At 41.0% G+C, this 27,174-nt stretch overlaps 1 protein-coding gene across 4 annotated transcripts in view; it reads right to left on the bottom strand.

The window, feature by feature from the left end:
* Positions 1 to 335: 335 nt before the first annotated feature.
* The window catches only part of LOC105230752 (mucin-5AC), a 158,323-nt gene continuing 131,484 nt past the window's right edge, over positions 336 to 27,174 (bottom strand). For 2 of the 4 annotated variants that reach the window (XM_049446338.1, XM_011211717.4), the window contains exons 3-15: positions 21,835 to 22,406; positions 21,548 to 21,744; positions 18,094 to 21,204; positions 16,172 to 16,427; positions 14,250 to 14,296; positions 12,960 to 13,526; positions 8,138 to 11,404; positions 5,205 to 5,306; positions 4,945 to 5,138; positions 4,539 to 4,767; positions 1,263 to 1,700; positions 998 to 1,196; positions 336 to 926 (exon numbers count right to left, since the gene is read on the bottom strand). In XM_049446338.1, coding sequence (XP_049302295.1) covers positions 759 to 926; positions 998 to 1,196; positions 1,263 to 1,700; positions 4,539 to 4,767; positions 4,945 to 5,138; positions 5,205 to 5,306; positions 8,138 to 11,404; positions 12,960 to 13,526; positions 14,250 to 14,296; positions 16,172 to 16,427; positions 18,094 to 21,204; positions 21,548 to 21,744; positions 21,835 to 22,406 — 9,347 coding nt within the window. In that variant the 3' untranslated portion in view covers positions 336 to 758. Of the gene's footprint in view, positions 927 to 997; positions 1,197 to 1,262; positions 1,701 to 3,764; positions 3,991 to 4,538; positions 4,768 to 4,944; positions 5,139 to 5,204; positions 5,307 to 8,137; positions 11,405 to 12,959; positions 13,527 to 14,249; positions 14,297 to 16,171; positions 16,428 to 18,093; positions 21,205 to 21,547; positions 21,745 to 21,834; positions 22,407 to 27,174 lie in introns of all 4 variants that reach the window. The other 2 variants (XM_049446339.1, XM_019991951.3) reach the window with 2 other exon arrangements.

Raw genomic sequence — 27,174 nt, forward strand, 5'->3', positions numbered from 1 at the left:
GTTCGACAAAGCCGCTTCGCTACTTTTCTTTTGTACCTATTCAACCTTAAACGCTCGAGGCAACTCGAATAGTCAAACATTTATCACATATCATAATAATATAGTAAATTGCCCTAAACATACAGTGCTTACGTGTTAAAAAAAAAAAACTTAAAATATGTATATTTTTTCATACAAAACTCTCCACTTCTCAAAGCCATCAACGTTTCCGGTTGCAATTTCGCCGTTTCCGTTGCAAGTAGCGGTAAAACGCTTGGGCTGCTATGAAAAAACTACAACTAGTATTGCGCGCATGCGTGGCCACTTAATTTTAATATTTTTCTGCTTGCTTTCGCGTTTTCGCATTTACAACTAATACAAATTTAATACTAGAATTTCGAAAAAATGTAGGATTTAATAAATAGTTTTTGCTTTTTTAAGTCATAAAATACGAAATTTCATTTAGCCAATGATTCGTTGATGCTTTTTTGTTGTTATTTGCTAAATAAAGTTTTTGTTGGTGCTAACGAGTGAATTGTATATTTTGTGCATTTACAGTTGTATGGATGGTTTGTATGTGTGTATGCTTCTCTTCCTGCTTGCTTCCTTTTTCTCCTTTTTTCTTTGACCCTCGTCGGTATTTACAATTAGCAAAGCGCACGCGTTGCTCACCGCAGTTAACTTGACGGCGCTTTGCTTGGCCTTAACTTATACACCTGCCTCACACACACATACACTACTAACGGTTGTCTTTAGCCCACACACACACTGTTTGCCATTTACGCTGTCGAATCTTCGATTTCATTGTCGATACGTGAGGAACGTATGCCCGATTTGCCGGTCCATGGATAGATGTCGGGGCAGGGTTGGCATGTTTTCATGTAGCGTACACCGGATTTGTGCCACAGATTGCAGACCTTGGGGTTGTTGCAACGCTTCGGACGGTCCTGCGATAGACAAACAAAAAACAATATTTATGAACAAACTTCAAGTCTTTAGTACAATTTAGTTGACTCACCGAGTAATCACACTGGAATGGCTGGAAGGAGTTGATGCGCGAGATCGGTGTGGGATCGCGAACCCATTGCAACATTTGCCAATTGGTCACAATCCAAACGTCGGGCATTTGATTGATGGTGTCCAAGAATTTGATGAAACCTTCCTTGTGGTGCGGTTGAGTGAACCAAGCGGCGTGGTAGAACAGACCGAATGGTGCTCTGAAAAGTAGGCAACATATTTGTTATTGACAATGAAATTTACAGTTTCCATGTAACGCGTCTCACCTGTTCGTTTGGTAATGGCGTTCGAAGTTCTTCATGATCATTTTGGTCACACCTTCAGACTCGCTGGGATTCGAGCAGGCGTCACCCATCGAACAACGGCCACCATTCAAATCCTGCCACATTACCATAGGCACTTGCCACACACCCGGGTAGCTGCGTGTCGGGCATGGCGGTATCATACAGTCGTGGAAGATCTTATAATCGAAGGTGTAGGGCCACGATGGCGGGCGATTCTCGTAGACCGGCAGCGACGAGTCGTAGGTAAAGTTGGAGTCGTAAAGCATCTTGTACATTTTATTGCCGCCGACAGAGAGGAAGGGCGCGCGCATGCCACGCACATCGGAGAGTTTCACGCCACCGTAGGCGGCGAGAATTTCACGTTGACCGGCGATCTCACGCGTCCATTTCTTCTGCGAGAATTGTTCACCGAAGCTGTGACTGTATGCGTGTTTGGATTGATGTGTGTGGAAGAGAAATAGATTAGTAAGAGTTTCGATTTTTTTGTTGATTTTTAGGTTATGTGGGGACATATGTACATATGTATATTAGAGCGGGTCGATTTGTAGGGCGATAAAAAAACAGAAAAGTTATGTATACGAGTAATGTTCTGCGGATCATGCTGAGCAGCTTTGCCTCAGAGACTATGAGTCTAAAACCGGTTTCGTGCCAGCGATTTATAAGGCGAAGTTATTAGGGATCATAAAAATTTGTGCGTCAGTTTTGGAGATATTCGCATGAAATTTAAGAAGTATGTGTAGTTTTGTATTATATTGATGATTTGTTAGAATCGGTCAGATCGGACAACTATACCACATATCTCTCATATTATTCAATCGATTACTCAGCTTTCGAGTTTTATGGGTTTTAGACCCATAGTCTCTGAGACAAAATTGTTCGGCATAATCCGTAGAACATTTACCGCAAATGCGATTTTATACAATTCAAATCGACCCGCTCTAATGATTTTTAAAAGTAAGTTGGTAGGATAAAGCTTGTAATAAGTATTGTTATTAAATTTATATACAAATATTTTTTAGTCTAAAAAGAGCAGAGTTTTAAACAAAATTTTTGGGAAAATTGTTAAAGCAAAAAATAAGCTTTTTGTTTAAAAAATAAAAAAAATTAAATAAAAATGTTTTTTCTAATTGTTTGTAAATGAATATATTTTTATGAAAATAAAAAGAAGTAGAAAGCTGGGTAATTATTATTAAATTAATTAAATAGAAAAAAAGTGTTTTAAAACTCTTAATTTAAGCGTATATAATTATTGTTTTTTTATTTAACAATATTTTTAGCAAAACGAAGTCGAATACTTAATAGAAAGTAGTTTTGAAAAAATAAAATGAAATTTTATCCAATATTTTCGTAAATATTTTAAAAAAAATTTTAATAATTATTTTTTTTAATAAAAATTTAATTAATAAATTAATTTTGTTTATTTTTTAGCTTTTGTTTTTATTTATGGGCATAATTTTTATAAAATTATTTAGTTAATTTGGAAAAATAAAAAATGCAATTTTATATTTTTTTTTTTCAATATTTTCATAAATATTTTTAAAAAAATTTTAATTATTATTTTTTTTACTATATATAACAAAAATCAAAATTAATTTTTGTTTATTTGTTTACTTTTATTTTTATTCATTGACATGATTTTTATAAAATTATTTAGTTAATTTTGGAAAAATAGAATGAAATGTTATATTTTTTCAATGTTTTTATGAATATTTTTGAACAAAATTTTAATAATTTTTTTTTAATATAATATTATATATGTATAATTAAAACAAATAAGTATTAATATTTATTGTTTTTATCTTAAATTTTTATTCATGGACTTAATTTTTATAAATTTATTTAGTTAATTTTGAAAAAAAAATGAAATATTTTTGAAAAAAATTTTAATTATTTTTTTAATATAATTAAAAAAAATCAAAAATAATTTTTTCAAAATTATTTTTTTTAATAATTTTGTTTATTTCTTAGCTTTTACTTTAATCATGGACATAATTTGAAAAAAATTATTTATTTTTAGTTTGAAAAATCTCATTTTAATTTTTCAATTTTTTATATTAAATTACCATTATTTTATGTCTTCACTGTAGCAGTGGATAGCGGTCACCCATTACCAAGCATAATAAAGCCTTGTTTGCATATATATTATATATAACTGAGTAAGTAATTTATTTACTAAAAAATATGTGTGTATGTAAGTTAAAAACTATTATTTTATATATAAGAAAATAGGGTGTTTTTTATGCGTTAGATGTGTGTTACTGGAAAACTGCTAAATGCACTTGTGCGCTTTTGTTGTACTACTCAAAAAGTGCTGTCACAAAAATGATCCAGTTGTCCTTTGCTTTTAGGCGTCAACTTTTGCATTGTTTTTATTTATTAATGTGTGTGTGTGTATCAATTTATGCTACATATGTAAGTGCTGCCACACACTTGTTGCTGTGCCGTGTGTACATTATAGTTTGTGCTTTCTTTTGCTTTACTTACGATACGGTGTGGGAGGCCATCTCATGCCCTTCGGCATACAAATTTTGCACTTGACTGTAGTCGGTCCACTCGTGTGATACGTAGAAGGTTGCCGTTATGGGGCAGCCATTCGGATTGACACGTCCTTTTTCGAACAGATCGGTGTACAGTTGCTTGTTCAGATCGTTCACTGAATCGTCGAAGGTGATTAGCACTATTTGCGGCACTGTCTCGACCGGTAAATCGCCTGTGTGGCGCACGCGTGTGCATTTTTCGTGAGTACATGGTTTTTGCATGAGATGAGGGGGAGGCGAGCGGGTCCGCGACACAATTATATGCATTATGTGTAAAGAGTAGGAGTAGAAGTTGACGAAATGTCACCATAGAATTGTATGTTCGGATGATTTGTAAAATAAAAACACAAATTATGGCGTGGAATAAAATAAAATAAAAAAGAAAATAACAAATTAAATAAAAACTGACGAGAAACATATAGATAGTTGGTATGTGTAATTAAAAAAAAAATAAAATAAATATATAAAATAAAAAGAAATAAACATTCGCTTGGAAAAATGATTGAAATGGCGCTTTCGAACCCAGTTTATTTATAGTGGATGAATAACGCTTGACCGCTGGGTAGAAAACTCGGAAGAAACGACAGGAATGAGGGGCACCACATGCTCGGCCACAAAATGAACGCTTATACTAACATAAGTATGTATAGCATATTTTATAAATATACATGTCGCTCTTTGAGCTTAAAAGCTCGCAAAAGCTCCGAAGCGCGCAACTTACGAGACGGAGTGCGACGCCATTTCATGTCCATCCGCATAGAGATCTTGCACCATGCCATAATCGGTCCACTCGTGCGAGACATAGAAGGTGGCGCGTAACGGGCAGCCATTGGGATTGTAGCGCGACTTATTGTTGAAGAGCTCTGCGAAGATATCGATATTCAGTATGCTGATCGCATCGTCGAAAGTGATCAGCACCATTTGTGGCACCTCATCGACGCTCAAACCGCCTAATTTGTGTTGTGAACGAGCATCGTATATTTTCGTAAGTGTTTGTAGCACAGTGTATTTTAAGTGAGTGTATTTAAATGTATGAAAACTTGATTGCGGCGTTAAATATTTTGCGCTTTAGTGTGCGCAAGTACTGCGATATTTTCTTTCTTAAAAGCTGAGTGAGGGTTACTTACCGGGAATGTCCTTGCCACCGCAGGCGCAATCAGGCAGCAGGCAAACATCCTTGCGGCACTTGGCAGCCGTCTTGTCCGGCGTCGGTTGTGGATAGAGCGGTTCGGGACGCGTGGGTGGATATCTGTAGATATCGACGAACTCCTGCGCCTTCGAGACAATCGTGCCGGAGGGCTTCAAGGTCGGACGTGTGCGTCTATGTGAAGGAAGTGGTTAATGAAAATGATGGAGTTGGAGCTATCTTGTGTAGAATTATACTTACGGTGGATGCGTGCCGCGGTTGCTGGTCACTGCTGTGGGCGTGTCACGTTCCTGGCCGACGTAGGAGGAGCTACCGCGATTACGATTGTTATTCGAATTTGTTCTATGTAAAAATTTAATTGAATTGTGTAATGTTAGCAACATCCATGGTTAATTACTTGTTGTTTGTGGTTGTTGTTGTAGGAAGATACGATAGCACAAGTATATATATAACATATACGCATACATATATATGTATTGGTTTGTAACGATGTGATCGTTTCGGTTTTGCATAACAGAGGCAATAAAAGTTAACGGTTAACTACGTTGCTGCGAAGCAATTACCAGTGTGGCCAAATCAGACACACACAGCTACACTAAACACTAAACAGGCGAACTAAGCATGGCGCAGACGCACAGCACACACACTAACATTTATATACATACATACACGGTTAGGCACATAGTTTAATACATTTACATAGTCAATCGCCGAGAGACACCAATTTTACACGTGGCAATGCTTTACGGTAGTTTGTTAGTAGCAACAACGAATATACAGTACGGTTAATGGAGAGTGTTAGTAACGTGGCATTATTTACAAAATGTTGGCATGTGTTAGTCGCAGTTAGGCTAAGTTACAACAGCTACAACAACCAATGGGTTTTTACAAAATTTACAAGCTGAAAATAGCGTCGCAATGCTGCAGAAGCTTAGTGAGAACCGAAAAGATGAATTGTTTGTTTATATTTTCATCATCTTATTCTTTTTCTTCTTCTTATTTTCAAAACTCGCTGCAAAGAAAGAGTGTTTAGTCAATACAATTCGATAGTGTTTGCAGTTGCATTGGCGTTAGGCGGCAGAAGGGGCATGAAAGGAGGGGATTGAGTGAGGAGTGTGGTTGAGTAAAACAAGCAGTAGAATTAACGGTATTTTTACAGATTTCTTTTATACATATTTAGCGCTTGCCAACTGAAAAACACATACTCAGGGCACATTAGTTGTAGATTATAAAAGTTAAAGGCAGAAATATATTTTGGGGATTTCGCTCCAAACGCGCTCAGGGTGAAGTGGTCGACTAAAAGTTGGAAGTTCAGTTTTGTTAAAGAACGAAATTTGGGTAGAAATTGGGTAGAAATATATACGACTAACTAATAGAAATACTTTATTAGGAGTTTTATGTTTTACATGTACGCTGAATAAATAATTTATAAAGAACTCAATAATTTTTAAGCTATTTTGTAAGAATTGCACACTGTACGCTAATGTGATTCAACTAACTCAACATAATTTAATCGAAGAAGTCGAAATTTTGCAATCACGAGCTGCCATGCAGAAATCAAGCAACGATTAGAGTCGTAAAGTAATGTTAGATTTGCATAACTCAATGAGCTGATGTCTTATTTTTTTCACATTTACATATGATTATACGCAAAAGGTGGCCTTAGATCTCGAAGCATATTTGATGTAAAACACTGCAGAGTTATATTCAAATGTGTCGACAGCTTTTAGCCGGGCTATAAATGCAGGCGAGCTTTTTAAGACACCTTCTAGTGGAGATAGCGTGATTTTAGGACCCACTAACGGCGCTTTGAGAACTTAAAAATGCTTTTAATTTAAAAAACTAACGTCTGTGCTTTAGAGCTTTCTTAGCTTATTTAGCTTCTAAATAGCTTTTTCTTGTCGTGAAAGTTTACGAAGGTTTTGGCTTGTCGGAGAAGCCGAAAAAAAATTTTTTTTTGAGTTGGAAACTCGACCGCCTTAAAAAGCTTATTTCTAGTGGGTGCTTTGAGGACTCATTAACGTCGCAGATAAAAAACGTATTTAATTTAAAAAACTATCGTCTGTGCTTTAGAGCTTTCTAAGCTTAAAAAGCTTTTTCAGCCTTTCAGTAGCTTTTTCTTGTCGTGAGAGCTTACGAAGGCTTCAGCATGTTGGAGAAGCCGAAAACTATTTTCGGTTGAGTTGGAAGACGGCTTAAAAAGCTTGTTTAGCTTTTAAGTAGCTTTTTCTTATCGTGAAAGCTTACGAAGTTAACGGCTTGTCGAAGGAGCCGAACATATTTTTTCATTGGAAACTTGCGCTGGGAACTACTTTTAATGAATTTAGAAAATTTTAAAACACCGTTATAACTTCGAAAATCTGAAAGTATATTCCAAAAGCTCCGAAGAAGCAACTTCTAAAATAAAACACTTTTCTAAAATAAACTGTGAAATCGATATTTTGTTTTTCTATTCAGAAAAGTAGAACTGGAAAGAGTATTAAATGGATCGATTAGGTGGTAAAGTGGTGCAGAAAGCTAACTAGTAAGTGCAATTGGTTAAACAAACAAAAACATTTTCGGTTCTCAATAGTTACGAAATAATACATTAAGAGAAGTAGAGAGTTTGTATTGGCCCAATACAGTGCTCCAGCTACTAAGAATTTAGTAGTGAAAATTAATAGCTGTACTTTTACAAAGAAACTCATAAAAAATTAAAAACTTAGAAATAATGTCAACTAACCACCACCTTTTCGATAAAAATATGTGAGAAAAAAATTGACTAAAATTCTATAGTGAAGTTACTAAGTTTACATTTTTGAAAATCTCTTTAATTATTCAGCGTACACCAAAACGAAAAATAATCGAAAATAATTGATTTCTTGTCAAATCAAGTTTGCAAGGGAAATCGAACAACTAACAACTACATACGCTACAGTAGACTATGGATATGTTGACTCTAACTAATTTTGCATAGTTTTAAGATAACTAAAGCACCTGGCAACCCTGCCAGTTGCCAGAGTGTGTCTGAAAGTTTGTTTTTTACTTGTCAGCGCCTTTTGACGCGTCAAACAAATATTCAAAGAAAATAAAAATTTAAGTGGGATAGTAAATAACTGTGAGCTTTATATAGTATACAAGTATATATATAGATGTATGTAAAATTGTAGTTGCTGTTGTTGTTGGTTAAGTACCTCGAGGGAATTTCGTTGCACTTGGCATTCGATGTGGTGTCTGCGCACTTGACCGCTGCACCGGCGTTCGTGGCGTAAGCACTGGCCTTAATACTGTTACCTCTGGCCGCGTTGGCGGCTGCCGGCGAGGCAGAGGCGGAGTTAGAGTTGGAGTTGGGAGCGGAGGGCGAAGAAGGTGCGGAGTAAGCGGCAGCGGCAATCGACGACTTGATGGCGTTATTGACTCTTGAAGCACGCATTGGCGTTAGCAGGGACTTGACAGTGCTCGCTGGCGTGCTGCTGGCAGTTGCAAGGGAGGCGGGCGTTTGGGAGGAGGACGTTGTGCTGTCGGTGGTGGATCTTGATGTAGGAGATGTGTGTTGTTTGGTTTGTGTATAAGTGTTTTGTGTTGGGGAACGATTGGACGCAACTGTTGCGGTTGCGCTTGTGGTTGGTGTAGTGTTTGTTGTAGTTGTTGTGCGGTACGCTGCAGTAGGCGGCGTAGCCGTAGTAGTCGGACGTAGCGTTGTGGTTGTTGTGGTGGTCGGTGGTCTATGAGTGGTTGTCGTCGTCGTTGTTGTTGTTGTGGAAGTAGTTGTCGAAGTGCTGCTGGTTGTTGGCGTTGTCGTGAGCTTGGCACGTGGTGTGGTGTACAAATTTTTGATCTCTTTCACGGCAGCACTTATTTCGCGCTCTGAAAAGTCATCCACGAATTGTTGGGCACTACTTTCGTCACTATCGCCGGCAAGGAAGAGCTGAAGTTGTTCCAACACGGAAGAGGGATCGTATCTCGTGCGACTTGTGCTGGATGTGATGTAACCAGCATTCTGTAGACTTTCCGCCAATGTGCGATCCTTCGTCTGCTGTCGGTACTTGTTTGAAAACAGGTATTTTGGTGGACGCTCCTTGAGCTCCCCAACCTGTTGCTCTGTGGAGGCTGATGAGCTGGCGCTCACTGCAGATTCGATACTGTTGTCTTGTTTCCCATCGATGGGTTGTCGTATCAAAGCTTCAGCGCGTGGACCATCATCTATGGTGGATTCATTTTCAATGGGTTTGCGATTCACTGTCTTCTGTGCCGGTTGTCCATATGTGTTTGCAGCAGCCTGCTGCTGTTTCTTCTCCGCCTTATAATTTTCGTATTTTTCACGAGATTTCAGTGAGCTTGCCCCAAGCGTATTTCGTTGACCTTGAACGCCCACAATACGCGCGCGTTGTTGTTTTCTTCTTTGTGGGTAGGCTTCCAGTGGTGAACTCGTAACGGATTCCTGAGCATTTGTGCCAGAATAACGTCCGCGCGGCGCATAAGTTGTGGGTTCGTCGGCTGCGTTGACTGTAGCTGCAGAATACCTAGAGCGTCCGCGTGGACGAGGGGTTTCTGAATTAAGTGAGCTATGATCGAGTTTTAGTAGATTTTGATACGAAAGTGCCTGTGAGACGCGTATGGGCGAAGTTACAATTACTGTCGACATGGTAGTGGGCGTTGTACTCTCGGTTGTAGCCTCTGTTACTGGCACCGGGGTGGTGGTTGTTGTGGTCGTTGAAGCTCTGAGTGGTGTGTTAGAAAAGGTGTTGAGTATAGTATCACTTACACTGAAATTTCGCATAGCTGTCGACGCGGTAGACAGAATGGAATCAGTGAGGTTGCGTTGAGGAGTTGTGATGAGGAAATAGCTGCGTACAGGTTTGGCACTAGTGCTCTGGGTAAATGTTGTAGGAGTGGTAGGGCTGGTGTAGCGTGGCTTGACCGTGCTACGCAGTCCATTGAAACCTGTATAACGATCTTCCTTTTCTTGGAGTATCGTTTCCAGACTTTTGTAAGGCGAGACAAAACGCTGAGCCGGAGTTCCAGTGGTTTTAATAAGGTTATCTTTAAATGTAAGTGTGCGCGGTGTGTAGCTCGGAGCAGCGCGCTCTGTAGTAGAGAAAACAAAGGTGGTTGTCGGTGGAGGGGCTGCAGTTGTCGTAGTTGTTGTGGTAGTAGTAGTTGTTGTGGTAGTTGTAGTAGTTCGTGGCGTTGTGCTCGTCGTTGTGGTACTAGTACTTGTGGCAGGGTGTGCAGTGCTCGTATCTTTCAGAGCTGTTACCACACTTTGCTCGCTACCCGAGCTATAGACATGATCATTCTCCAACTCGGTTTCCAAAACGATATGTTGCAAGGGCCTGTCACTAGTACGACCCAGACGCCATGCGCTACGCAATGGCGGGGCATAGGTGGTTGGGACAATATCATCCTCGTAGGAGGAGTCATAAAAGGGCGATTTCTGCGCCGGTGCACTCGCTGCGGCCGTGCTTGTGATGGGCGTAACAATTGCTCGGCTTGTTGTCGTAAGTTTTTGCGCTGCCGCATTGGGTCTACGTTCGTAGATGGGTCCCTCTGTTTCGTCCGCGTTTTGTGCGCGCAAACTGAAACCATTCGAACCGGTTTGCAAATTGTACTTGAAAGGTTTCGGTTCAAAAACAATATTTGTGGGATAACGCAAGGTTGAGGTTGTGCTGGATGAGGAGCTCTCATCACTTGTGTGCTCTAAACTCAGCACGCGTTCTGAAGATGGCAGTGGCACTACTTTCACTGTCGGAACAGGTTTAAAACTCTGTGGCGCAATATCGGAAACAATATAGCTTTGCAGTCTACTTTTTGGCTTCTCAAAATTACCTAAGCGCTGCTGCTGCGGTTCCTCGTTGGAATTTTTACCATAATACCCTTCCCGTTGCCTATTACTATTGTAGATGTTTTCATTAGCGGAATATTTAGCATTTGAGAGATTTTTAGCGCCGATCACACGCACCGAATTGCTACGTGAACCTTCTGTATAGTCTTCCACATTGTCGATGGCCGCTAAAAATTTCGATCTTTTAGTCGTGCTTGACTCAAGCGAGCGTCCCGCGCTGCTGAAGGGTTCCGACGTCTGCACCCGTACGTTCTGACTTGCGTCCGATACGGTTTCAATGTCGCCTACTGTCCGTAAATAGACCGGTGTTGACTGTGAGTGTGTTGAGTGTGCTGTTTGTGGTGGATTTTGACTTTGTTGCGTATTTGGGTTGGATTTGGGGTAACTGTGGGACTTGGCGACAACCGTGACAACGGTTTCGTCGGAATCGACGTATTGTGAGCTGGAAAACGATTGGGATATTGGTGTAATAGTTGTTGTTGTGTGTGGTAATGTTGTTGGTTTTCTTTGTATTGGTGTGTGGGAAGATGTAGATGGTGTGTTGATGGCGGAAGGTTGTTGGGAATTGACTTGTGAACGTTGGTTCTTTTGGTATTTGTTTGCATGCGTTTTAGATCTGTAGGAGAAATCCACATTTTCGGTTAATGTTAGATTTAAATTTGGTTTTTAGAGTAGTGGTGCTTGTGGTGGTGGTGGTAGTAGTAGTAGTGGTGGCTGTGGCAGTTGTTCGTCAGTTGTTTGGCGGTAGGCGTTCAACGTTTTAGAATTGTTTATATTTTGACTGATTGATGAGTTATTACTACTCGATTTGTTGTTATTTTGTTGGTTTTACTGTTGTTGGTGGTGGCAAGGTGATTGATGTACTGAATCTGGTGCAAAATACCGTTAAATTCTACTGTGTAAATAACGTAGTAGCTTAACAGCTGTAACTGTTAAAGTATTTTGAGACATTTAACGACAAAACTCGATAACGGTTAAAGGGTGAAGTAAGTAACTGGATTTGGAAAATGGTACCCTTTGCAAATATTTCCTTTCAATATTAGTATGCCTGCAGACAAACGGGTTTCATTCTCTGGTGACACATATTTTTTTCAATTTAGAGCTAAAGGATTTAGGGACCTAGGTCTTCGAACCTTTGCATACCCGACTCCAAAAGGAATTAGCACTAAGCAAGGAACAAGCAGTAGTTCTGCAAACCTTATAACATAATTTATATCAGCTTTAAAGTCCCTAAGTGCTTCTTGAAGATTAGGTATTCTCATCTCAGAGAAAGATCTAAGTGATACGGCAGCAAGACTGAATGGAATGATTCTATTCACGAGCTACTACTTAGGGATAGTAGATACCTTGACGACTCGAAAACGTCGGATGGAATCGTTGCAGGGGTCGCAAAACCACGCACTAAGCTCTCCCAACCTATGGGAAGTATTCCGAGCATTTTTCAGGCAGAAGTCGTTGCCATAAGTCGGTGCATAGATATAGACCTTTGCCGTTTCCCAGAATACCTCGAGTGTTTGAAACAAAATTTTACGGGTATACAAGTTATAAGGAAATATTGACATTCAACTCTTTTGAGTGTGAGACGTTTGTGACCGAGTGTTTCATAAGTTCACATTTCGATTAATGTGTTTCAAAAGTTCATATTTCAATGAACTTATGAAACACATCAACACTACAGACTGCTGAACAAATTAAACAAAGTATGGAAAATGCTGTATGCTGTATATATTATATAATGTGAGTGTATATATGTATGTATGCACCTTCGGCTGTAAGTGAAACGACAGTTGAGGCGGATTAAACGAGAGAGCCACAGAATGCAGAAGAAGAGGCGCGTAATCAATGCTTATAACGGCTACTAATTGTATGAATGTTTGTTTGTATGAGTAAGCGCTATATGTAGTATATAAAGGTATGTATGTATGTAGTATGTGTTGGTAGCTTGGTGATTGCCAGCTGATGATGAAGAGTGGGTGGTTGGGTGCTTTCAACAATTCAATTAATCCAATTAGCAAATTAACATAAAGTAAAGCCAAAAATCACGCAATGACCAAACGCTGTTACATAATGATTGGAACTTTCGAGCTTTCGAATGAATGCGTTCCGCAAGAGATTTTCGCATAGCATGGATGAGCGTGAAAATAACGCGTTTAGCGTGTCAGAGACTATACCTTAACGACTTCGTTGCTGTTGTGGCCGGCTGTGTGGTGCGCGCAACTTGTGTAGTGCGTGTCGGCGCTGTTGTGGTCGTCCTCGGCGTGGTTGTCGTGCGCGGTGTTGTTCTTGGCGCCTGAGTTGTTGTTATTGCTGTTGTTGGCTGGCGGCGTTGCGCGAGTGTCGTCGAATCGGCATTGCCGCGGCGCGTTGGTGCCGTGACCACCCTACTGGTCGGCGGTTCAACGTAGTCCGTGGCGGTCGGGTTGAATACCTTCTTGAAATCTTCATCGTAGCGCGTCGTGCCGATCACATTGTATTCGTCCGCATCTTGCGTGGCCACCAACTTCGGCGCATAGGTTGTGAAGCGTCGTGGCTGCTCGTACACCGCACGATCGGTAACCAGCTCATATGCGGGCACATCGTCATACAGTTCGGCGCTGTTGTCGTAAGCCGACTCATATAACGGTGCATCATCAACGGCGGTCGGCGGCTGGACGTAGACGTTGCGCACATTGCTGACCGGCTGGCGCGGTGGATGTGACGTTGTTGGTGTTGGTAATGTTGCAATGGTGACGCGCTCACTGTTTGTTTTTGGTTTTTTTGTACGTGCATGTGTATTTTTTGTATAGAGCGTAAAGTAGCAATGTTGGAACGGTTGGATGTTTGTTGTTGCAATAAAGTGGACAATTTAGAAAATTCAATTTAAAAAATATCAACAAAAACAAATTTGGAGCTTCACAAATGCGAATGCAAGTTCTTTCGGTGCGTGTGTATGGGCGTGTGCTGGTGCAGGCGTGTTGGTGTTTGTATTATGTGTGTGTGTACTATGTGTGAGGCGTACATATGTATGTGTGTGTGTATATATGATGCATCCTGCTAAAATAATAACCCCGGACAGTTATGAGAGCGGGGCTTAGCGCCGCTATACACTTTACCTGCGGGATTTTTTTATGTTTGTATGACATACATGTTAAATATAACGGTACCAAATGGTTATTATGCCTTGGTTGGTTAGATAATCACGCATGTATATTGTATGTATAAATCTCAAACGTTATGGGGGTTTGGCTGTACTCATACATAATTGCGTAATATTTTTTTTATAACGGTAATACTATAGGCTTATGTTTGTACGTAATTTATGTATGTTTATGGCAGGCAGCTCTCGATTTGTAAGTCGGTTAAATGGTTAATCATAAGTTAAATGCTTTGGTTAAGAAACAAAAAAGTTTAATGCCGTTCTTTTGGTTATTAGTTGTTGTTGGTGGTGATTGATTTGTGCACGAAAGCTTTGGTGTACTTACCGCGTTGGTGGACGGGTCGGCTGATCATACACATTATCCTGTTCGATCTGTCGGAAGAAAAATTTATTGTTGAGAGGCGAAATTATTTTGAAAGTAGATCTTAAAATATATAGTTCATCAGGGAAAAAAAATTTTTCAGAATAAGGGTCCATGTTCAGCATGAACTAGTTTACAGGCCTTACGTTAGCTAATAAGGCGCTCAAAACTATTTAAGGAATGTTTCATCTTACTGAACATAACATGAAGTTACTACCATATAAGACTTATTTGAGTGATTTGTCCTAGCGGGAACACTGGAAACTGTTAAGCTAAAGAGACCACTATGGTGTTTCCCAGTCCTCTTGCATTCTGGCGCTAGATCTATAAACCTTCCAGTTGGGCACTGTCATATTGGTACTCATAAAGTGAGACTACCGATTTTGGGTTACTTAAATGGTAAAAGTTGCTTAGAGGAAAGTGAGATGGAGACATAAAGACGCTTTCTCCTTCACTATCCCACTTTCGCTGGACTAAGGCTGGAGGATGGGGTCATGTATAGAAATTCATGCAAGTGAGGAAGCTTCTCTGTGTATCATTCACTTGGAAGTGGACAAAAACGATTCTTTTACATATGGCTCAAGCATTTCACTTCTAGTCCTAGACCGTTTGAAGGCAAGCTAAAGTGAAGGCGAAACATCCCTCCCCAGAGTTTTGCGCAGGGTTCGGGTCCAACCACGTAAGAAATGTCCCCAATGAAAAGGAAACAATAGCCGTCCTGCTATATGGTGCAGAGACATGGAAAATGACATCTGATGAGTTGAGTTTTCCAGGGAAAGGTTCTGCGGAAGATTTATGGTTCTTTGCGCATTGACTACGGCGAATACCACATTCGATGGAACGGTGAGCTGTATGAGATATACGACAACATTGAAATAGATCAGGGAATTGAGAGATGGCGATTACGCTGGCTAGGTCATGTCGTACGAATGGGTGAAATCGCACCAGCTCTGAAAGTATTCGACGCATTAGCTGCCGGAGTAAGCAGAAGAAAAGGAAAATCTCCACTTCGCTAGAGAGAGCAGGTGAAAAAGAACCTGGCTGCACTTGGTATATCGAAGAAACGACTAGCGTGCTGTCGTTATCATGGCTATAACCGCGTAAGCGTCGTCTACGCTAGTAAAAAAGAAAAAGAAGGTTGAAGCATCTCGGCGGTTATATTATTTACAAAGCAGGCAAATTGGCTGGAATTTGTATTAGCCGCCTCAATAAATTTGTTACAGGATCAAGGCATCTTGTCGGTAAAGGAAGGTCTTTTCGATCTAAAATAGTTCTGAATTCCGAGTGTTCAACATACCATGCCTTTCTAGATGTTCAAGTGATTCCACGAATATCGGTCTGAATAGCTGAGCTAAAAATTTCAATCTTAGTCAAATAAGGACGACCCTAGTATTTTTAATACTTATTTTTTGTTTTCTTTTCATATTCCTAGGGCGACTTTGACCTTATCTCATATACCATCGGTTGTAGTGTTTTGAAACCATTTTTGAGGAAAACACAAGAACAAGTTTTTACATTCACTAAGCTTTGAGAGAAAGTTTGAAACTGAACCACAAATAGAAAGAGAAGCTCAGGTAATAACCTTTGAAGGGTGTAAGTTTTAATTACACACTTCTCTTTTTCTTTTTCTCTCTCTCTCTCTATACTGTTTTTACAGATCTTGAAAAGAATTTCAAAGAGTTCAAGGAAGCTTCAAGAAAAATCGGAAAGGTGTTTATCGGAAATTCTAAATCCGCTAGATGGCTCTAGAGTCGATGTTTTATGCAGAATTATTTTTCTAGATCGATTTAGCTCGCAAACTTAGATATTGCAAGGGGAAACTAAGAAAATTAAGTTCTATAAATTTTCTTTTATTTTTCTTTGGTAAATACTACCGTTCCACTTACCTGTGCAATAAGATCCTCGTCATAGTCGGTATTATAAATCAACGACTGTTGATTATTGTACGTTGGCTTCTCTTGTGGCTGATAAGTCTCTCGTAGTGGCACTTGGGGGGCGGGTGTTGTTAGTATTTCCAATGGGCGATAGGTCGATTGTTGGACGGGTTGTTGACGCACCGGCTGCTGTGGCTGTGGCTGATACTGTTGCTGTTGTTGCTCCTGTTGTTGTTGCTGCTGCTGCTGCTGCTGGTACTCTATATCCCTATACAAATCAAGATCATCATCATAAACTGAGTAATATTGTTCGTAGGAGCTTTGCTCCTGATTGCTTTGTTGCGGTGCTTGTTGTTGTTGCTGCTGTTGCTGTTGTTGTTGCTGTTGCTGATGTTGTTGTTGATGTTGCAACGCAATTTGCTGTTGCTGTTCAGCCTGTTGCTGTTGATGCAATTGATGTTGATGTATGTTTGCTTGTGACTCATAACCCGCGTGATTTAACAAAGCCGATGTGTTATAGTAATTACGATTGGCCAAATTCTGATTGTGATTCTGATTCTGATTTTGTGTGGGATTCTGATTCTGATTCTGACTTTGTATGGATGGTATCGCCTCCACAATCACGGCAGTCGGCGGACGTTGTTGCTGTACATAGTGACTGGCCGGCGCTGGTGATTGTGGTGATGATGGCGATGCAGAGTCGGGTCTGCGATGAGTTTAATGCATTTTCGGGTATGTTTTTGTTTTTGGTTTGTGTTTTTGTTTTGTTTCGATTGTTTGTTGATTGCGCCACCATGAATTTGTTTTTGTTTTGGTTTGTGGATTGATGTATTAGCGGTTAATCGTTATTGATATATATATGTATCGATATTTATGTATATGTATGTATATTTACAGTTACCAAACGTTGTTATGTAATAATTGATTTGTTTGGTTGTTGTTGTAGTAGTACAAGTATACACGCATGAGGGTGGCATAAATGCATATATATATTATTTTTCGTTTCATATATGTATATATAGATGTATATATAGATATATATGTATGTATATATTTACAAAAGAGAATATGAGAACGAAAAGAAATAGATTATTTTAGGATTAGTTAAAACAATAACAACTAAGAACAAGTGGAGAGCTGCACAGCTGGGTTAGTCGGTGAAAGTGGTGTGAGATGGCTGGGATGTAAAGAGTAAGAGGGTTAAGGGTATGAGTGGATATAAATAGTTTGGGCATGCATAGTGAAAATATACAGTTATAGTACAGAATGATTTACAGTATAGACAAGAGGATGAGTGCAAGTAACGTTATAAAATTGGGTAACGGTACAAAGTACTGCGTACTGGGTCCATACTAAGTCCAGTTGATCGGTTGAACTCGCACGTCTTAACCTTACATTTTTAGTTTTTGTTTTTGGGTTGGCTTGCCGGATACACGGTACTTTGGTAAGGGTGTAAAATCGTTTGTATGTACAGTTTGGTATTAGTGACATTTAGTGGTATGTGGTAATATGCACCTAGGTACGTGGAACGTTGGTTCTGCAACCAAACCGCAGGTTGCACCGTAAGTAAGTAAGTAAGTAATATAAACAGTTATTTACACATCATTTACATTCGGTAGTGTTGGTTGAGTGTGCGTATGCTTTGGGAGACGCTGGAATCACTTATAAACCGTTAAAGACCGCTAGAGGGCGCCAAGTGCCACAAGGAGTCAAGCAGGCGAGCTCACAAATGGAGTGCACGCGCTTGACCCCACACACTTGCCACCCGGCCAGTCTTACACACGTAGAGCATTTGTCAACCTGTCTAGTGTAGTTGTTGTGGCTTCAAACACGCAACAACAAAGTTTCGCACGCAACAAGCGCACTGCTTGCAAACACAACAAATTGTACACAAACACAAAAATATGTCTCTTGTAGACTTTCAACAAGTGTACCTTTGTCCACCGTCCGCCATGTCCAGGTGCATGTTGACGTTCAACTGCAGCGAACCCAGTGCTGAGGACGCCGGTGTGGCTGCGGGTCGTTTGCGAAAGTTTTGTGCAGCGAAATCGGTTTTGTTGCTTTTGTTGATGTCGTTGTTGCTGTTCGGTTCGATGTTGTTCAGCTCCTTGTTGGCATTGCTGTTGTTGCTTTGCCACTTACTCTGGCCGCGATGACGATTCGGACGCACCGTGTAGCGCGTACGTTGTGTTGTCGTTGTTGTTGTTGTCATAGTGGTTGTTGTGGTACTTGTTGTTGTACGCGGCGTAGGTGTCGTGGTTGTCTTGCTGGTCGTCAAATGTATATTGTTATTGTTGCTGTGTGTCCAAGTCGGTGCCGTCGTGCCTTGTTGCGGTTTCGGGGGCAAGCGCTGTTTGAACTCCTGGAAGATATCGCTCGGGAAGTTTATAAACGACGGTATTTGATTGTTCTGCTTGTTGGCCTGATTGTTTGTTGTCTGGTAGAATTGCTGAAATTGTGTGTCGCCGAATGGTCTACGCGTGGTTGTAGCTTCGATGTAGCCTGTCTGGAAACTGGGCCTCAAGTGTGGACTAACGGTCGTCATGACTGCGGGCGGCATAAATTGTGGGCGCGGTGGTGCCATGGTCTCAGACATTGGCATGTATGGTGGCATTTGTGAGGGCGGCATTATGTCGTCATCTGTATCCGTGCCGATCGGTTCCTCTTCTTCTTCGTATTCATCATAGTAATCGGGCGCAGACGTGCTGGTGGACGTGTAGGGCTTCGCCTGCTGAACGCTGTGCAAATTGAACTTGTGCGCTTGATTGGGTATGCTCTTGAGGAAGTCCTCGTAACCCTTCGGCGGCCGCTTAGTGGTTGATACTGTCGGGCGTGGCCGGTTCTGCTCGGTGGTTGCCTTAATTTGCTCGTCAAACTGTGCAATGGGTCTTTTCACCTGACTGGTAGGTACATTCGCCGCGATCGGCTTACGTGTGGTCAGTGGTGTATTTAGTTGCTTGAAATATTTGATCATATTCACCACTTGCGGGTTCATATTGGCCAAATCCGATGATTGCAAACTTGCCACAAACTCCGGCACATTAAATTGCAGTGACAAAGTGGGCTTTCGGGAGGGACCGTTTGAAATATTGACAGTTGAGGTAGTGGGCCGCACAGTTTTCACTCTTGGCGACGTGGTTGTCGTGCGTACTTTGCTGAAGACCTGATACGACTCCGGCAACTGTGAAGTATTGTTGACGAACGTAAGACCTTCTGGATATTTCGAGAAGGTATTATATTTAGGTAGATTCGTCGTGGTTGGCACGTGGAAGTTTGCCAAATTAGGCGCTGAAACTATGTCAATATTCGAGGTTGGTGGTGCAGGTGTGGTGTAACGAGGTGCGGTGCCCGACTGAAAGGAGCTTTCGAAAATTGCAGGCTTGCTTGTGCTGAAGTAGTTTTTGATTTTCTGATTTCCCACAATATTGTAGTTGAAGTAGTTACTTTCTGTCGTCGTGGGTATATAGTTGTCGATGATGCTGTATTGCGAGACAAGTTTAGTGGGATACTTCGCGGTGGACTTGAAGTCGTGCACATCTTCTTGCTGCGCACTGCTAGGCTTGTTGTTGTAGAATCCACCGACGGTGCTGAATTGCGCATAATGTGAGTTGGGTGTGACTTTGGTCGGTGCTCGGGTGGACTGAAAATAGGGCGTTTGCGCCACCGTCGTGCTAACATGTGGCAACGCACCAGTGGTTTCCGATTCCGTGCCGGACTGATTGTCTAAGTGGAAATATTGGAAATTCTCTTGTTGCATCTTCTTGCGCTGCTCCTGATACTCGCGCAGTGACTGCAATATGTAGGGTATCAATTCGGGGTTGTTAAAGAGATTTGGACGCCTGGCGGATAAGGTCGATGGACGGAGTGTGGAAGTGGTGTGATAGTAATTAGCCGCCATTGGACGGAAGTCATCCTCTATGCGTGTAGGTGGTGGTGGCGGCGGTGGATTCAGTGCCGCCGTATAGGTGAACTTTTGTTTCTGTCCACCAAAGGTTTGTGGGCGCTGCTGTTGTTGTTGTGGATACACTTGATAACCCGGACTCAGTTGGTTATAGTTGGCTGAGGTTGTTGGCGGTGACAAGAACGGGTTATATGAACCGAAGCTAAAACTCGATTGTTGCGGTTGTTGCTGGTATGCAACACCATCAATGGAGCGGTAATGTGTGCCGGGCACATTTTGTATTTGAAACCGCGAGCGTCCATTGAAAAACTGGCGCAATTGGCGTGTGCCACGCTGACGTGCCTCGGCGGTTGCGGTGTCATTGGTGTCGTCGTTGTAATCCATATCGAGTAGCTCTGCTATGCTGTTTAAGGTCTCCATAATAGGGTCTGCAGCTGTGTCAGGTATTGGATTGGTCGCGGCGGTGTCGATCGCAACGTAGGGTTCATCAATGCGCTTGCTGCTGGTCGCGGCTTCAGAGCGCACACCAGCCGCTTCATCCAACTGCGATACAGTGCCACGCGAATCCAACGTTTTATCTACTTGCCTGTCACCACCCTTCAGTTCTTCCAAGATTTTTGCCACTATTTCCATCACAGAATCGTGCATATTGTCCTCAGGCTCTAAATTGGCTTGCATAAGCTCCTCATGTACTTTCGCTTCTGAGGCTTGTTTGTTAGCGGCTTCTATCTGTGCATGTTCGGCCATTTCTTCGTGTTCGATCGGTTTCGCGCTTAAAACGGTTTCCGGAAGTATTTCGTCCGTGTTTAAGTATTCAATGTCTCTGGGTCTCTCCAGCGTTTTTTGGTTTTCTTCAGTCTTTAATATTTCGCCGGTATTGTATTCCAGTACGCGTGGTTCGCCTAATGTCTTTGGATGCTCATCAGTCTTTAAAATCTCGCCCGTGTTGAATACGATTTTCGTGTCGTCGCTGCTTCCTATATTCAAGTCACGTTTGACGCGCTTATGCGCAGTTTCTTCCGAGTTCAAGTCTCGGCTCATGCGTCCATAAGCCTCCAAGTCAAAGCTACTCAAGTCGTTTTCTTCTAGTAACTGTTCGATATCAAGATCATTGCTGTGTAAGTTGAGGTCAACATGTTTGGGGCTGTAACAGTTTCCAGTTGTAGGCAGATGAAGTTATATATTTTCAGTCGTTCGTATTATAACGGTAAACGTTTTTCGTTTTTATGTTTCGTCGCCGTTCGTAGTCGTGGTGCAATAGTAAATGCAGTTTTGAGATGAGAATATTTCATTTGCGATATTGTAAATTGGTTTTTGAGTAGTTTCGAATGTTCGATTAATTTGAAAATAGCAATTAAAAGAAGATAAAGCATTAAATTCGTATAAAAAAGCGCATTCAATTAAATGATAGATGAGTTCAGTTCAATACGTTTTAGTTCGGCTAAGAAGCGGAAGCGACTGTTAGTGAGCTTATGACGAACACTTACCTAAATTGAGACCCGAAGGTGTACGAGCCGATCTTGCCATGATTCGGTATAGCATTGATGCTTGCCTGGTGTATAATGCCATCACGGTCGCGCTGCACCTGACTCACAGTGCTCGGTTGACCACGGTAGACGCGTTGCTGACGATCGCTCTCCTCCTCCTCGACGGGTGGCAGCGTCTCATGCGCGTCGGCGTAAAGCTATAGGAAATATTTGAAAAATATCAGTGATTGCTGTTTCAAACAAAAGAGCAGCAGCTGCCTCAACTAAGTTTCTCCCCCCACACTCACCTTGGCTATATCCTCTTGTGTATCGAATGGCTTCGGTTGTCCACGTGTTCCGATCACTGTACCCGCATGCTGTGGCAATGACTGCACCTGCGCCTGTATAACCTGTGGTGGCTGACGATGATATTGTGGTGGTACTGTCGCCTTAGGTGGTTGTGTGGTCGCCGCTGGGCTGCTGAAGGCCGAACCGAATCTTATGCGACTTGGCACATGCTGACTATTAATAGACTGTTGCTGTTGTTGCTTGCCTGCACGAGTGCCGCCACCGTTGCCGCTGCTGCCTAGAGACCCTGCGCCGCTGTCCACAACTTCACAACCCACATTGCGTGGCCAGTCACAGGTCTGCAGCTCGTGCGAGTACATCAGTCCGCCGGTGCAGCTCTCGAGCAATGCACCGCCGAACACACACACATAGTACTGTGTGCAATCGGTCGGGTGTGGGTAGTAGCCGAACTCTTCGGGACAGTCGAAATTAATGCCATTCGAGGCGGACGCTTTGACGTTGGTGCCGAAGCTGCGAGAGCTCGTGATGCGCGATGAACGCTTCTGCTGCGACTGTGCGTGCACGTTGGTGGCTGTGGGAATGAAAGAGAGGAAGAATGAAGGTAAATATTTTTAAATTATAGTATTTTTGTGGAAAAGTGATGAAGATGTATTGGAAAGAAAATAAATTCTAATTGAAAGCTTGAGTCATAAGCAAAAGAGTTGCTGCAAATATGTATTGTGTCGCTAACCAATGAACATCAAATGCATTCTAATATGCAATTTGACCTTCAAAAACGTAAGTGCAATGGAGAAACATCCATTTATGGTAGAAACTACAATCGATCTTGTCTCGTTTTCGTTTTTATGGTTGCGCGTCTTCAACGCCGTCGAGCGTTTCATATTATGCTCGTTTAGCCTAAGCGAATAAAAAATGTCGTCGTCGCCGATAGCCTCTTCACATGTCATACAATGTTAATTTAATCGGTGCACTCCAGTTGTTGAAAAGGTCAGGCATAACTATTGGCGATTAGCATTTCGACGGCATTGACGTTTTTCTATTCTCTTAACAAAGTGGATGTTGACAAGCGAGGCAATGAAGCAAGTGCCAACAACAACTACAAACGATTCATACTGGCATAATTGTGGTTCTTTACAATATTAATAGAGTATGGATGTTATTACAATCGCTGCGGTTAGGCTCAAGTGGGTAATTTTCAGTGGAAATATTTTTGAACTATCGAAAAATGTTCAACTTCTTAAATTCATATGCAGAGTAGTATTCTAAGTACTTTATTTAATCAAAGTTTTCAAGATGGTGGCCTTTTAAACTGTTCACAGTATTGCTTGCTCTGATTTTCGTTCGTTGAACATGTAGTCTTGTGGAATTCTCACCATATTTATAAAATTTATATAAATGTAAGAAATTTGGTTAGAGAGATGAGAGATTGAGCTGAAACTTCGCACACGTTCTTCCCTCCTTAAGAAGCTGTTCATGTCTTAGAACCGCTGATATCGGATCACTATAACATACAGCTGCCATATAAACTGAACGATTGGAATCAAATCCTTGTAGGGAAAACTTTTTCATATCACGAGGTAACTTCACGAAATTCGAAATTCGCTATTGCGAAAAACAACAATGCCATCTCTAAAGGTATTACTCAGAATCAAGATGAACGATCTTTCTATACTCTTTTAGGATACAAAAAATGTAACTTTGAAGGGTATCACAGCCTTGGTGCAGCCGAAGGTAACTTTTTTTTCCTTGGTTGCAAGCAGAGCCGCTTATAACATAACTCAAGAACTTCTAAAATGATTTTTATGATATCTGAGTAACTGATTTTTGTCTATCCGAACAATAGAATCACTACTAAAATATTAGGGTAGTTGGAAAACCATTAGAAACGAGTGGCTTCAAAAAGAAGCTCGATGTTTGGGTACCACATGAATTGTCTGTGAAAAATCATCTGCGATTCTTAGCTGAAACGTAATTAAATCGAACCATTTCTGAAGCGAATGGTAACAGGAGATGAAAGTGGATCAAATACGACAATAATTTGCGAAAAAGATCATGGTCCAAAGGTGGTGAAGCTTAACATTCGGTAGCAAAGCCAGGATTGACGCCTCGAAGATTATGCTGAGTTTTTGGTGGGATTGAAGAGGAATCATCCACTATGAACTGCTTCAACCTGGTTGAACGATTGATTCTACCTTTTACTGTCAACAACTGGTGGCAAAAAGTAGTCGACCAAAATGGTGCATATTTGGTTCATTAAAATTCATTATAAATACAAAAAATTAAGTTGAAGTTTGATTAGAAATACGAAAATACTTTTTCGACTACCCTATATAATAAAAATCTCTGTAACTGGCTACTACAGCTGTAGTACTTAAGTGAGTCTCCGGTACCAAATAAATTATTTCTGGACAGTGCCTTTATCAGGTTGCGTGTAGGTCTGGAGAACCACTATGATGATAAAAACCGTTACATTTTTGAATTGCACCCTTTCAAGTTTTATCAAAAGACTTGTTTGTTAGACGATATTTTTTTTTAATAATGTCTATATAAATGCGCCTAATGAGAATAATTATTCTAAAATCATTAACAAATTTGAAAAGACTCAGCTGTCCCCACAACACAAATATTATGTATCGAGGATATCGAATCTTTTAATAAAAATATATTTTTTCGTAGATTGCCGTGGTCTTCGCGAACTCACAAAACAAGACAGAACATACAACCCCCTTTATTCACCGACTTTCACGATAGAGTCGAAAATATAAGACCCAAGAGCCTCCATATTAAAATAAATTCTATTAAAACTGGAATATTCAGTTATTTTTTCGCTTTGGAATTCCTGGTCTGGCATTTTCGTAAAGGTCAACCGTTGCTGCAGCAACAAGTACACACACACTCGCATGAGTCAAAAGAGCAATAAAAAAGTAGAAACAATTAAAATAAGTAAACATTTAGCTTGGAGAAACCAAACAAACGAGCGCATCCAACTTGGCAAACTGGCTCGCAATAAAATTCGCGCAACAAAGTTCAAACTCAAGTGTGTTAAGCAAACAGAAACCAGCTAAAATATAAACAAAGCATTACAGCGAACAAAAACAACAATAAAAATCGCCAAAAATTGGCAAGAAGACGCAAACAACTTCTAACATTAAACGAAAAAAGAACGAAACAAACACTTTGCCACTTAAGTACGAGTTGTATGGAACCAGCTGAGCGGCGTCATTGCGCTTGCGGGGCACGGCCAGCGTGTGGAAGCCGTCAACAAACATTAAATGTTGCACTCGTCGTCATTGGCGCGATCGACGCTTACAAGCTGAATGCTGAAGAAGAAGATGCCAGTGATGCTGCAGTTGTTGTTTTTATATTGGTACGAGTATTTTCAATCAATGAACACTTCACGGTTACCCAGTGTTGCTGCCACTTGTGGCATGCGCTGACCCGCCACGGCAGCCGAAGTAGCAGCAGCAGCGGCGCACAAATGTTGATGACGGCGGGAAATGAATTTTCCACTTTGGACTCAACTCAAGTGAGAGTGTGAGTGTGCGCATTCGCGTGCGTCGTCTTAAGTGAATTTGCATTTGCAGAAGTGCTGGTAGCATACTTGTGATGTGTTGTTGTAAGTGTTTGCAGATTTTCATTAAAACATTACACTTTTTGTTTCATTTGCGAATTTTTTTTCCAAAAAGTGGCAAACTGCTCAGTTGTTGCAACCGGTATGCCACGCTGCAAGTGTGTGCTTCTTTTGCTTGATCAATCACTATGTTGTTGTCGCTTCTGCGCTACCCATTTTTCAGTGGCCAAAGCCGCTTCGTATTCCGCCGAGTTAATGACCGAAAAAATGCTCTTTTGGCATTGTTGTTGTTGTCGCTTAGATTGTTATTGCCATTTGGTGAATATGCAGTTGCCACACAGCGCTACTGCACAAGTTCAGCTGTATGTGTGTGTGTCTGTGACTTGCAGTCTATGGCGCGCTGTTCAGCAACCACAAGCACCGCATAGGCAATTTTGTAGCATCATCGTTGAAATTGCTGGTGGTCATGGTTGCTTTATTTAACATAACATTGTTGTTGTTATTACCACTAGTTTAATTTTTTCACTTATTTTCAGGCAGTGCAACACTTGTTGATGCGGCGCGCTAAGCCAGCTGCCGGCGCTTGACCTTTCTCATTTGGTATGACTTGGTTTTTGCCAAGTATTCAGGTCAAATATGCAGTTGGCGGTTTGACGCGCATACAACAACAGCAATTTGACACTTTCAGGTAAATATTTTAGGTTTACATTACAAGCATAGCTTAAAACGAGGGCATAAATGTGGTGTTATTGAAATTTGGTTGCCACCGGTAGATGGCGCTATTGTCGAAATAACTCTTTTCATGGCTTTTTAATCCATTTTTCAAGCAAATATTAGGTAAGACTTATTTCAAAGAGATATCATTGATTTAAGTCCAAAACCAAAAAATTGTTTGCGAATGCCTTATCAAATTCATCATAAAGCTCATGTCAGGCAAATACGAAGTCTCGGGAATTTTGTTTTTAGAGAATTTTGTAATAAAGTATGGTCTGTTAAAGTTCAAGACATATACATCAATCGATATATTTTCCGTCGAAGTAGACGTGCTTACAGAGTAATTACACCGACTTTTGATGACTTTATGTCTAAAACTGGTTTTATAAAACTTTCAGCTGGAGTTGTACACCATTAAGACCATGAACTGCTAAAGCTCAATGTCGGATTATTAGACAAATAGGCATGATTTAGATTCTACTGATTTGTGCTGGAGCTAAGCTAAGGTTCTGAAGAGATTGATTTCTACAGGAGACGATATGCAATAATATAATATAATAACTATTGAAGCAGCAAACGTACATAGATTACTTATACAATTCACCCCTTCCATCCACGATTCCGAACGATATCAAGCGACGTTGCTGAAGTTCTAGCTTGTATGATGCCCATTGATATCCAGGGAGACTAATTTGTGCGATTGGACCAGCTATCAGAGCCATATGAGGGCATTAAACAGAGTATAGAACCAAAAGCATCATAATGTGGCGGGAACGGTGGCAAACCTCAACCAAAGAACGGTGGACTCACAAACTAACCCCGGAGATCCATTCGTGGATAGATAGACAACATGGGGACCCAGACTTCCACCTAACCCAAATACTGAATGGACATGGATGCTTTAGAAGCTATATGTTCCGCTTCCATCACGACCTTACTGTCCGAAGTGTACAGAGCGCATAGAAGACTCTGATGTATTTTTTCAATGCCCTCGTTTTAAATTATTTTTTTCGGTGGAGAATTTCACAGGATTCATGTGTCAGCCCTCTGGTAA

The sequence above is a fragment of the Bactrocera dorsalis genome, chromosome 1, assembly GCF_023373825.1.
Source record: "Bactrocera dorsalis isolate Fly_Bdor chromosome 1, ASM2337382v1, whole genome shotgun sequence".
Taxonomy (NCBI): Eukaryota; Metazoa; Arthropoda; class Insecta; order Diptera; family Tephritidae; genus Bactrocera; species Bactrocera dorsalis.